Here is a 13,000-nt window from a genome sequence, read left to right as displayed (position 1 = left end):
TTTTCTAATTTTTTGGCTTTTCAACTTTAAGAGCCAAATTAAAATATAATTTTTTTCCAAATTCACAATTATTTTTATTTCCTTTCTTTTTAGATACATATAATTGTTTTTAGCCAAACGCTAACCTTAACATTCCATGCAAATAAATTCTAAACAAAGCTATCCCTTCATGGATTCCGGGCTAGATTTAGAATAAGACTAATTACAATAGTATGTCAACTCTTAAATCCATAGAAAACACTAGTACGTTAAGAGGTATTTCCTTGTTTAGAGGAGGTTCCCAAATGAACAAATCCTAAGAAGTATGGCCTTTTTTTAGGGGGTTCCAAAATGAACAAATCCATGCACGAACCAAAATTAATTTTATCAAATCATTCACAACCAAATTCACAAATTTTCAAACTTTTTGCCCCAATTCAAGTGAATTTGGTAACTATAGTCCCCACTTATAAATTTAATGATTTTTATGGTAGGAAGTCAAACATTGAAATGTATGGTATTTTGCTTAAATCATTGTCCCCTTTTGTTTCTTTTTCTTTTTATTATTATAAATATTTTCTCATAATTTAATATTTGATATTATTAAAGTTGTAGTAGTAAGTAATATTAAATTTATTTGTGAAATTTGTATAGATTGAATTATTGAGAAGAGTGTTGGAAGGTTTTATTCTTAATGAGTGTAAAAAAGTTAATATTGTAAACATTGAAATATGAGATTAATAGGGAAAGATGTTGTAGTGTTCGTAAGATGAAAAATAATTTTAAAATGATTAAAAAGTTAATATTGTGAGTAATTATTTTGTGGGTGAGTGCTCTGAGAGTGTGTTATGTCACTGCTCTTTTTAATGATGTCATAACTAACACTACTGCCAGCCCCTTACATAGACTAAGGTGAGGGGATCTCTTGAGGCCCTTACATAGAATAAGGTGAGGGGATCAACGAAAACAAATCTCAAATTTCTATATTTAGGCTTCTGTGATCCATAATGAATTAAGCAAAGTCTTTCGGTAGAAATCACATAAGAGAAATTTTTGGCCGATGCGTTTCGAACCAACAAGTTTAGTTCATCATTAGGACTAGATGAAGAGGCAGACCATGGAAAAGGCTTAAATAGAGAGCAACGTAGAGACATAATTTCAAGTAAAGGATATATTTGAACAATAATATTTAAATTATGATATTAATTACGCCGTAAGGCGTTTCCCTCTGAAACAAACTCCCCTCAGTGCACACCTGTCATTACTCTTTGTCGTTTGATCCATCGTTAGACGATTGGATTGTCTCTAGGTCTGTTGATTTAATTGCATCGACATGATAGTTTCCTGTTTCCTTTGCGCAGACGTCGTCGTCTTATACAATGTCGGGTTACTAACTGATTTTAACAACTCTGGGTGAAACAGTGTGCAGAAGGAAGAGTCTTGATTTTTTCGCGAGAGTTCTGTTTCTTCTTCAGGGCCATGGACAATTGTTGTGATCAGAGTTCACAGTGGTGCATGTGATAAGCACTCTTGTTTTGTTATAGCGAAGCATTTTGTCAGTGCCCTAAATGCAGTTGTCAAAGGAAGAGAGCTAGAGTTTCCTGATGGCCCTGGAAGGCATGAACTTCTGTCTCCAATAGAGGATATGATACCTAAAGGCAAAGTAGACAAGGGTTTTTTTTCAAAAGGCCTTGATGCTTTAGGCTATGCTCTGGACTCCAGAAAGTACTCTCTGCTACCATTCAGTCCAGAGTTCACCAAAATGCCCATCAAGGCTGGGTACATGTCTGACTCTCTTACATACAGACTTGGAAAAGAAGGTAATCAATATGTAACAATTTTCCTGGTTATTGTGTTCATTGCTTCTATTTGGAAAATAAGGTAATCAATCTGTAACAATTTTCCTGGTTATTGTGTTCATTGCTTCTGTTCATGTTCTGATTTTGATTCCATTTTTCTCTTTCTTTCTTCTTTTCCTGATGATGCTCATATTTTGCAACTGCTCTGAATCTATCTCTTTGATCAAATTCACCCATGACATGCACTTAGTCCCATCAATTGGCCTGCTTAAGTAGGTGAAATGGCCTTTGAACCAAGGTGGGGCTATGTAACACCCCCACCTTACCGTTGAACCAAGACCCATTTAAGGTTGCATTTGTTTTTGATAGAGAGCAAGTTAGTTTCAAGTTTGCATTCATTTTTCTTATGACAGAATGGTAAACTACTGGAGCCTATGCTTTGCCATGAAGAGAATAGGGCATGGGAGAAGGGTTGTTTGAGTGATTCCCTTGTAGTGATTCACAAGTTCTATGTATGATTTTTAGGAGAGTTCAAGGTTTTCTTGATAGCCTCCGTCCTCGCCCTCCACAACAATATAACTAGTGTATGACATTGTTGAATTTATTCTAGATCTTGTCATATTAGTAGATTCAGATCATGCGATATTAGTAGATTCATTGAAATCATAAGTAGATAAATCTTGATGACAGAAAATTTGTTAACATCGAATGTAAATTTCCCCAGCCAAAATGAAAACATGGCTTAGCTCAAAATGAAAAAGGAAAATGTATTGAAAACCTATATTTGAGGTAATGGAATGCTTCAATCTTACTTGGCTTCTCAATTTCAGGATTTTTTTAGGTTTAAATATGCTTCTAACAGGTATCTTCTGAGATCCTCTTCCCAAACCTACAATAAATGAGGTTTACAGATTTCCTCAAAGTTTCTACCAATTGATAGTATCAAATGAATGAGCAATCAATGATATCTAGAAGATGTAAATTGCATCACATCTAGAAAGATCTGTTGGAACAAGAAGAAATTGACATGTTCAGGGGTAATTTTTGAGCATGGGATTTACTTCATTCTGAAAGAAAATTTGGATTGTAACAAATCAGCCATGCCTTTCAATCTGATGAGTTCACACCTGCAGAACCATCAACTTGTCCCCACAAAGAATTTCTTCCAGTTTAGGTAACAAAGAAAATAGTGTATTCAGGAGCAACCTATACCAAGAAAGACCCTGGCAACTTTGCCCCTCCATTACCATATTACAATTTTGAGTATTTTTTCTATCACCTGTGAACTTTGAAGTTATATTGTACCTTCTATTCTTGAATTTGCACTCAACCAAGCTGAATTTCCTCTCCATGATAGGAACTCATGCTTTCTTTGCTGCATGCGAGTGAGAGAATACATCACATGTTGCTGCCCTTTTTTCTGCATACTTACAAACAACTGCTAACATCCAGGAAATGAAAGACAAGAAACTGAACTAGTTTTGCTTCATAGGGTAACATCACAACCATACCCTTCTTTTGGGCACTTTGAATACTGTACATCTTATTTCCACAATGTGAATGCCCATTGCATGGACTGAAGCTTTTGTGTACATGGCAGTATGCTGGACTGTAGACCTCACTTTGAGCCTCCACTACCAGAAACTATCCTGGGAAACTACACAACAGGAATACTTCAGGGAACCCGAGTGAAGGATGATATATCCTTCTGGGATATGGCACACTTACTATCATCAAAAGCAGAGAAGGACATCAATAAACATAAGCACTTTTCTGAGTTACCAGTCATAGCTATGCTTGCTGGACAGGTGAAAACTAGGCTTCCCTCAATTCCAAAGTTGGCAATGTTGTTTTTCCAGGAATTTTTTAGTATTTTTGGTGAATTACTCTGAGGTTTGCACTTTTTTATGGCTCTTAATAAATAAGGGGTTAAGAGGGATTTATGCCAGTCAATATTTTGGATTAAATCATACTGGTGAATGAATGTGAATGCAGTTGCTCAAGCATCCTAATCTAGCTCCAAGCTCTTCTAAGAGATCTGGGTTGTTTACAATATACTTCGGAGAGCCAGCAGAATCAATTTGGAAGGATGCAAAATCTCTGAATGTGGCTAGAGGCTTAGGGCCACTGGCAAGTATGCATTCAGTGGGTCCTTGCTTCTGTCCATGCGAGTATATGATTGAAGGACCAGATCGGCCAGAGTTATGCATCTTCCTTACATTTGCTACACGTGTGTACAACAGAGATCAAATGCACTGCTTTGCCACCTCTGTTCTTGAATTGTTGTCCTCAGAATCTTCAAAATCTTGCTGAAATCTCTATCACTCTGTCCAAAACCAGAAAAATAATGACATGGGTCTCTTGCCGAAGGCCCTGATCTGGTCTTTGTCGTCTGGGGGAACATGTCAATAGTTAATATGGTATTGAGTTCCAGTTCGATCAGAATTATCAGCGAGGGATCAATTTTGGATCAAGCTCATGTTAATTCAAGTATATGGCCCCTCCTATGTCCCATTTCTGCTTCTGCAATCATTACTGATCGAGAGCTTACATATAAATAATGTGTTTTTGGTTGAATTTTTTGCCTTTAATTTGTTTTGGCATGAAGAGTTCAAAACTTCCCAACATACCTTATAGGAATACTGAGTTGACAAACACAAATGGTAAACAATCAAGATAAGAAAGAAAGCCTTTTTGGATGCTATAACAAAAAGATTGCAGTGCCAATAACAAAAACGAGGCATGTATGTGCTTGTACTTCTGAGACATATAAGGAAGCTTCAAGTGGAAAACTACTCAATAATATATAAACTTAAATTAATTGATGATGTTTCAATGATTAGAATTTGTTTTAATGTTTTTCTGTCTAATAATTTTTTAGGTATTTAATATGTTAGTATTCATTTATCAACGATTAATTTTTTGTATATGTTTTGTCTAGTAATTTTTAGGTATTTAATAGGTTAGTATTCATTTTAAATTTAGATTTATTTAAAATGGAGTAGATTCATTTTTTTCAACGTTGTAAATTTTTTGTATATAGAAATGCTTTACGATTTAGTATGAATAAATGTTTTAAATTAATTTCATTTTTATTGTAGAATATTAAATGAAATGTTTTAGAAAAATTAATATCAATTCCATTTAGATTATATACGGTGAACATGTCATGATGAATTATTATATTAAAAAATAATATTAAAATATAAGTAATAAAATAATAATAAAAGTAATAATTTTGTTATATATATGTGTGTTTATAGACATTAATTCATAATAAATATTAAAATATATTTGTTAAATGATTTATTTCACATTATTAAAATAAAATAAATCATAAAATTCATTAAATTATAACTTTATTTTAAATTTTTATTGTTATTAAGAATATATATATATATATATATATATATATGAAAACATGGAACATGATTCTTAATTATAGGGATTTACCCTATTTTATTATCGAGATTCTTAATTTGTAAATAAGATTTGTTAGAATATCATGAGCCAATACCATAGCTTATCAATACCATGTGCCAAAAAACTAAAATTCACTTCATATAACATTTGTTGATATGACATTCTTCTAATTAGCCATTTTAATTAAAAAGGAAAAAATGACATAACTACTTTGGAAATAAATCTTAACCTTTGATTTGTGTATATTACTATGAATATTCTAGAATATTTGGTGGAGATCAAATCCCTACCATCCAACTAATCATTATTAATAATTAAATTAAAATTATAAAAGCCCTATTCCAAAAAAGAGATACATATGGCATAATTAGGATCTATTTTACAATTTAAATTAAAACAATCTTTTATTTTCATAATCATTAACTTCATATTTAAATTTAATTAATAAGCATTTAAAAACTTAATACCTATGATAAACTCTTTTTCATATATATATATATATATATATATATATATATATATATATATATATATATAACATTAAAAAAACAAATTACAAAAATTATAAAACATGTCAAAAAAACATCAAGGTTTAAAAAAAATTAAGAAGAAGAATATTTCTATATATAGATGTGAAATTTATAAAAATAAAAATAATATTATTAAGAACCAACATAAATCTATATTAAGTCAAGAGCTACCAAGCACTAAGGGGACTCAAGCTTTCTAGGTGCAAACCTTTCTTCAAATTTTGCATTAAATACTAGGCTTGTATCTTGTGAAATTTAATCCCTCTAGGCTCTTTATATATCCAAAGGTTATTAATAAAATTACAAGCAATTCCTCTCCAAAATTCATAATACCCATATCATATTAAAAAGAATTTAAATAATGATGATTCATATTCATAACTATGATATTTCAAAACTTCACATTTAAATTTAGTTAATAACCTGATAGTTTATATATATATATATAATCAATCTCATCAGTAACAGGGATTCGAACTTGAACTTGAACTTATGAAATCAATGAGGATAAAGCTATGGAAGCAACTACACAAGGTAAGATAGGGATGCTACCCATTTTCTCCTACCAAGTATTGAAACAGGCGACCGATGATTTCCACGAGAATCAAGTTGGAGATGGAGGATATGGTTCGGTTTATCTGGGTAAACTCCGGGATGGTCGTGTCGTGGCAGTGAAGATACTGCATAAGGATAATTGTAAAAGATTCAAACAGTTCATCAACGAGGTGCAGATTCTTTCAACCTTCTATCATCCAAACCTGGTTCGTCTCTATGGTTGTAGTTCCCCCCAAGTCTCTGGCTTGGCGATGCGACGGGGGAGAAATCTCGGCCGAGGCCCTCACGAAACCCCCGCCGGGTTATCCATCGAATGTCGTATCATGGGAACCCCACGAGGCGCAGAGCGTGCTGGGCCTCTACTGAGTCCACCAGCCAAATGATATCAGTTATCACGAGCGCGGGCTCAGATGTTTTGACGGCTGCCGCGCCATTGCCGTCAGAACGTGCAATGAAATTGAGGGGAAATTCATAGAGTATTTGCAGAGTGTGACGGGCAAGCCGGTATTCCCCATCGGCCCACTACTTTCTGATCTTAGCTCAGCCATAAATTCTGAGGAACAATGGGGTTGCATGAATGGCTAGAAGCTCACGCAGTAGCTTCAGTCGTTTATGTATCGTTTGGAAGCCAAGTTTTTATGAGTGAAGAGAAGACCCACGAAGTGGCTCTGGGTTTGGAGGCGAGCGGGCAACCCTTTCTATGGGCACTGCGTTGCCTTGACGAAAAAAAACTTGGGGTTTGGCTGCCTCAAGGGTTCCAACAGTGTATAGGAAAAAGGGGGCTTGTGGTGGGGGATTGGGTTCCGCAGAGGCAGATTTTATCACATGCTTCGACGGGAGGGTTTTTGAGTCACTGTGGATGGGGTTCATTGTTGGAAGCCATGAGCTCTGGGGTTCCTCTCGTTACACTGCCTGGGCACTTGGATCAGTGCCTTAATTCCCGATTGGTTGTTCGGGAATTGGAAATCGGATTAGAGGTTAGAAAGCGGAGCGATGGGTCGCTGGACCGCGACGAGATCTGCAAAACTGTGCGGGCGTTAATGGTGGAAGATGGAGGAAGGCCCGTGAAATGGGAAATGTGTTCAACAATCAAATTCTCAGCAGCCGAGGTGAGGGCGGTATTCCATCACAGGAGGTGTACATAAATGACTTCATCGGACACCTCCATTTTCTGAAGGCTTCGCGTGCAGGATAATGAGAATTGAATGTTTGCAATCAAAGCAGAATAGGTAATCCACCTTCCACAAAGCATTGTCATCATTTCTCTTTTGCTCAATTCCGTCGTGTTGGATCCTCAAGTATGAGTCAATAATTATGAAATGTGGTGCTCGGCGGATAACGTCTCTATTTTAGTAATGTTATTTACAATCATAAAATATGGGTAGTGTAACATCTCTATTTCATCATATTAATGGTTCCTTGTTTTCATGAGAATGCACATTACAGTTTCAAATGATTGCCCCAAAATAGATAGTTTTTTTTTAAAGGAAGAAATTGATTTTTTTTCATAATTGAAAAATTTGCAAAATACAAAATGTCTATATGACTATATCTGTCCTGAGTAAGTAATAGAGTATATTTTTATTTCACTCAACTAGATATCTGAGCTAATGATTTCCAAATTTCTCAATTTCTAGCCATCTTCAGATGAGATAATTGAGCTTGGTGATGCAATTGATGCTTCAACATCAGTCTCCTTCCTGGAATCACACATTAATGTATGAAGAAGGGATTTTTCAGGAAATGTAGCATTCAACTCCACTACATCAATTACCTACAAAGACATCAAACATAATGGATTTTTTTGGAAAAGGTATGATGCAAGTACTATTTTCCAAGATATGGTAACAAATCAAATTTCATAGAAAATCATAGAGTTCACCTACATTTAAAAGTATACTTACCTCTAGGGGAGAAGTTATTTCCTTGTAAGAGTTAACTGAAGATTCCATTATGGACTCAATGGTTTGATCATATTCATTTGAGAGCAAGTCATAATTATTAGTTGCAAAAGGATTAGGTAAAATGGCAGAGTCGGGAAGCTCCCCCTTGATCTAGTCTTGAGAGGGCACCTTGTTGTTTTGTTAAATCTTGTAAAACTATCGAATCTATGTATTCATCAAAGGACCTCCTGTAAATTTCATAGAGTTGTTGTTGGTAGCCATGAGGGGGTCTTTCGCAACACAGGTCGGAGATCATTGAATAAACTTTCATGAAGTCCTCAGAGGAGAATTCATCGTTCAAGTCTCCTACAATGTTTCTCAACTAAACATTGTTTAATATTATTCTTTGTTTTAAATGTGCTTTGATAGTTGGGTACGTGAGACTGTAACTTTTACTATCATTACCATAGTAAATCCTATGATTCTATAAACAAAAATTTATCCTTCATTGAATGAACATAGTGCTTACCCATATCCACAAGAAGAAAGCACATTGGAAAGCATTATGCAGAACATAAGTTAACCATTAAGCAATTGGTATTCCCATAAATACTTAATGAATAGGATTTAGAAATACAATTTTTTAATTGAAATTTAGAATGAAAATCATTTCGATACCTGGAAAAGAGTTAAATGAATAAAAAAAAGGATAAGTTGAGGGTGATTAAACCAAAAAAGTTTATTTGTAGGTTGCACAGTTGGGGTTCTTTTAACTACAACATGCCTCCCTTGAACTCTGTTATTATAACTTGTAGCTTTGTTCCAACCAACAAAATTATCTGTATATTTTAGAGATAAAATGACATAAAACCCAAAGAATTCAATAAAAAAAATTGGCATGATTATTAACCCCCATTATCAATAATTTAGTGTCATATTAGTCCAAGATTTTTGTGCACTTACAACTAAGGGAACTAAAGAGAGCCAAAAGAATGAATACCACCCTGCTCACAGAAATAAATCCAACCAAAAAGAGGATGTTAGCTTAAACAACAACAGAAACTCCTTTTAAGAATATGCAGATTGAAGTCATTGGAAGCAGAGATAGAGTGTTGAAGACTTACCATACACATTGAGAAGCAAAAAGATTACGACAAAAGCTCACAATGGAGGACTCTAGATAACCCTTTTTAACCCTTCTTAGTTCCTCTTTTCTTGTTTCCCTTATTCATCTTACTAACGAGGACAACATTCTGCTCCTCCTCAATACCTGCAACAGTATCCAATATTGTCTCCTTCTAGTTGAAGTCATTCCATAGCCTGCTAAAAATGGGAGGCTTTTTTTGGTCAGATGTCATAGCCAAAAAGTTTCCAAAAGCAACAAGACCTATTTAATGCAATGGGCATTGGGTACTAGCTCTTTACCCTTCACCTACTAATTATCATCTTCAATGATTCTTTATATGTCACAATGCTTCTCGAATTTATGCCTTACGGCATTTCCTTTGCAACATCTGGTGCAAATGCTAGTTTATTAATATATTAAAAACACATATGATTAAGTAATGGCTATATTAAACGGCTAGTTTTTGAAAAATAATATTTAAATAATATATTGGTTTATTAATTTATTAAAAAATATTAATAGGTAATGGCTATATTAAATGACTAGTTTTTGAAAATAAATATTTAAATTAATTTATTAAAACTAAATATTACTAGTTTTTGAAAAACAAATTTAAATAATGATATTAGTTTATTAATTTATTAAAAATATTAATAAGTAATGGCTATATTAAATGGTTAGTTTTTAAAAAATAATATTCAAATTATGATATTAGTTTATTAATTTATTAAAAACAAATATTAATAAGTAACCACTATATTAAACAACTAGTTTAAAAAAAATAATATTTAAATTAATTTATTAAAAAAAAATCAAAGTCAAACTCTAAATAAGGAGGGAAGTAAGACCATAATCGAGAGAAGATCATTTAATAAATAAAATAATTAATGGAAATAAAAGAAACTAAATTAAAAGTAATTAACGGAAAAATAAAATAAAACAAAAATATACACAAGTCAAAATAAATATAAATAAATAAATATCAAATAGATATCTCTCTCTCTCTCTCTATATATATATATACACACACACAAAGAAAAATAATCAATAAATAAAACAGGGTCAATAATGAAATATGGCGCTGAGGCCCATTAAACAAATAATAAAATTACTAAAAGGAGTTAAGGACAAATAAGATGATAAAATACATAAAAAACAAAAAGAATCAAGAAAATAAACTGGAATGAAGAATAAATCAACAACAAATACTATAAAAAGGAGGCCAATACCTACATAGATAAACAAACAAACAAAATAAATAAATAAAAAGCCTAAAAAATTAGAAGGATAGGAAAGGGACCCAACTTCTACTAATATTCCAGCCATCATCTCTATTCAAATTATTGGGTCTTTTTTCAATTTCTAGGGCCTCCCTCAATTTACGATGATGGAAATGACTAACCCTAGCAATGACTTGGGCCTCCTCAATGCAGATGTGATGCTTAGATTTATCTGCATGCTCTGCCAAAGCAGAGGAGCGGGTCCTTCCATGCTTGATGTTAGTGGCATGCTCACGAATCCTTTGACTAATCGAGCAACTAGTCTCACCAATGTGGGGAGTCCTACACGAGCATGGGATAACGTAAACACCCTTCATATGCTTGGGGTCCACTGGGTCTTTTACAGATCTAAGGGAGCTCCAGATGGTATTTAAAGGCTTAAAGGCTGAAGCCACCTTATGCTTCCTTAGGATCTTCGCAATCTTGTCAGTGGTCCCTTGGATAAAACGAAGATGAACACCAGAAAATTGATCCTTGGTATCTTTCTTAGCACTAGGACCTTTTTTAGCTTTGAGGAAAGCCTTAGTACATTAGTGTTTACTATACCGATTATTAAAGAAAACACTTAGGATATGTGCTTTCTCTTCATTGAGATGGTTATCATCAGAAACTATTACAACTCTAGTCGCTAAGGTGTTGAGAACATCAAGCTTTTGAGTTGGAAAATGATGAGAATTAGCATGAAGATATTGTTCCATATGAGTTTTCTTACGGAATACCTCATGAGAAAAAGAGCCATCATCATTCCTTGAGAGGAGGACGTCAAGGAAGGGTAGACTACCATTATAATCAAATTCCATGGTGAACTTTATAGAACTAGATTGTTGTTAAGATGGAGGAAAAAAAATTCCAACCCTTCTTTACCATGGGACCAGATGACACAAGTGTCATCCACAAACCTCTTCCACATCTTAGGTAGAAGACAAGAAGAAGCTAAGGCCTTTGATTCAAAATCCTCCATGAATAGATTAACTACCACAGGGGAGAGGGGGGAACCCATGCGACACCGCAAGTTTGCTCATAGAATTCCCCATCGAATGAAAAGAAAGTAGAAGTAAGACAAATACCAACTAAATAAGCTATATCAGGATCTGTGATGCACTTGATGACTTTGATGGCCTCATTGATAGGGATATTAGTTTAGAGGGAGACCACATCGAAGCTCACGAGCTTGTCATATGGATCAAGCTTGAAACTCTTTAACTCATTAACAAACGATGCAGAGTCCTTGACGAAGGATTCTGTATGGCCAACAAGGGGCTTAAGCTTGTGGGCTAAATATTTAGCAAGAATATAAGTTGGCCCTCCTATCGTGTTGATAATGGGTCTTAGAGGAGCCCCTTCCTTATGAATCTTTGGTAGACCATAGATTCTGGGGGTAAGAGGGAAACTTTCAATAAGCTTATGACTGAACGAGCTGACTGAGCTACTAGCCTTTATAGTAAGAGCCACACTTTTGGGAATCTTCTTTAGGGGATCCTTGTTGAGTTTCTTGTATTTCCCGCTATTATGGAGGTGGTCCAACATCTTCCGACGATAATCATATTTATCAAGAATAACCATAGCACCACCTTTGTCGGCTTTGAGAACAACAATATTCTTATTATTGTTTAACGATTTGAGAGCATCAAACTCAGGTTTGCTAATGTTGTTCTTGGGGGGCTTTGCCTTTCTAAGGACAACTACACAGTCTTGACGAATGATATCTTTAGTGACGTCCAGTAAGTGTCTAATACCATATTCAATGTCACAGATGATATCGTCAACCCGAATCTTTCTAGGAGCAAGAGTAAAATTTAAACCTTTCTCCAAAACACTAAAAACAGAGGGATCAAAAGAAAAGCTAAAGAGATTGACAACCCTATGACTAGAAGAGTAAAGAAAATTAGAACAAGCAATATTATCCAAACCCATAGTCTTATTACCAATCCTATTATTATTACAATTATCAGAATTGAAAGAAGAGTCACTAAACTCATTATTATTATTATTATTAATAAGCCGAGTGATATTATTATTATACAAATTATTATTATTATTATTATTATTATCCAAACATAAAGTATTATTGCTATTCCTAATATTATTATTCCTATCTGAAGTGAAAATAAAACCACTATTATTATTATTACTATTAAACCAATTATTATTATTATTATTCAATTGAATATTATTATTAATAGAATCACTTCCACTATTTTCGAAACCAACAGAAACAAAAGAAGAATTAACGGATAACGAACCTGAGGGAATCCGACCTGATGAATTTGAAGAGTTATTACAGCCGAAACACGACACTGTTCAAGCTTCACCCTTGATGGCAGAAGGGTGAGAAACACCGTCAACCCAAGATTAGAGAGCAGTGATTTGATTACAATTAATTTTGCTTTTGGAAGGACCACGAATGCAACTAGATTTGTTAGGT

General features: G+C 34.0%; 2 protein-coding genes across 2 annotated transcripts; both read left to right on the top strand.

Moving 5' to 3' along the window:
- The first annotated feature begins 1,358 nt into the window (after nucleotides 1-1,358).
- Nucleotides 1,359-3,967, top strand: LOC149208490 (uncharacterized). The gene is made up of 3 exons (XM_089398358.1): nucleotides 1,359-1,365; nucleotides 1,455-1,799; nucleotides 3,774-3,967. Exons 1-3 carry the CDS (start codon nucleotides 1,359-1,361, stop codon nucleotides 3,788-3,790), a joined length of 369 nt encoding a protein of 122 aa, XP_089254484.1. The 3' UTR covers nucleotides 3,791-3,967.
- A 2,882-nt stretch (nucleotides 3,968-6,849) lies between these two features.
- On the top strand, nucleotides 6,850-7,431 carry LOC149208489 (UDP-glucosyltransferase 29-like). Its single transcript, XM_089398357.1, has one exon. The coding sequence runs from the start codon at nucleotides 6,850-6,852 to the stop codon at nucleotides 7,429-7,431; it is 582 nt and encodes a 193-aa protein (XP_089254483.1).
- The last annotated feature ends 5,569 nt before the right edge of the window (nucleotides 7,432-13,000 follow it).

Source organism: Pinus tabuliformis, chromosome 1_2 (assembly GCF_031772625.1).
Source record: "Pinus tabuliformis cultivar Carrire ecotype Pingquan chromosome 1_2, CPIR1, whole genome shotgun sequence".
Lineage (NCBI taxonomy): Eukaryota > Viridiplantae > Streptophyta > Pinopsida > Pinales > Pinaceae > Pinus > Pinus tabuliformis.
Note: the sequence above shows the minus strand (reverse complement) of the source record. Positions and strands in the feature narration are given on the sequence as shown.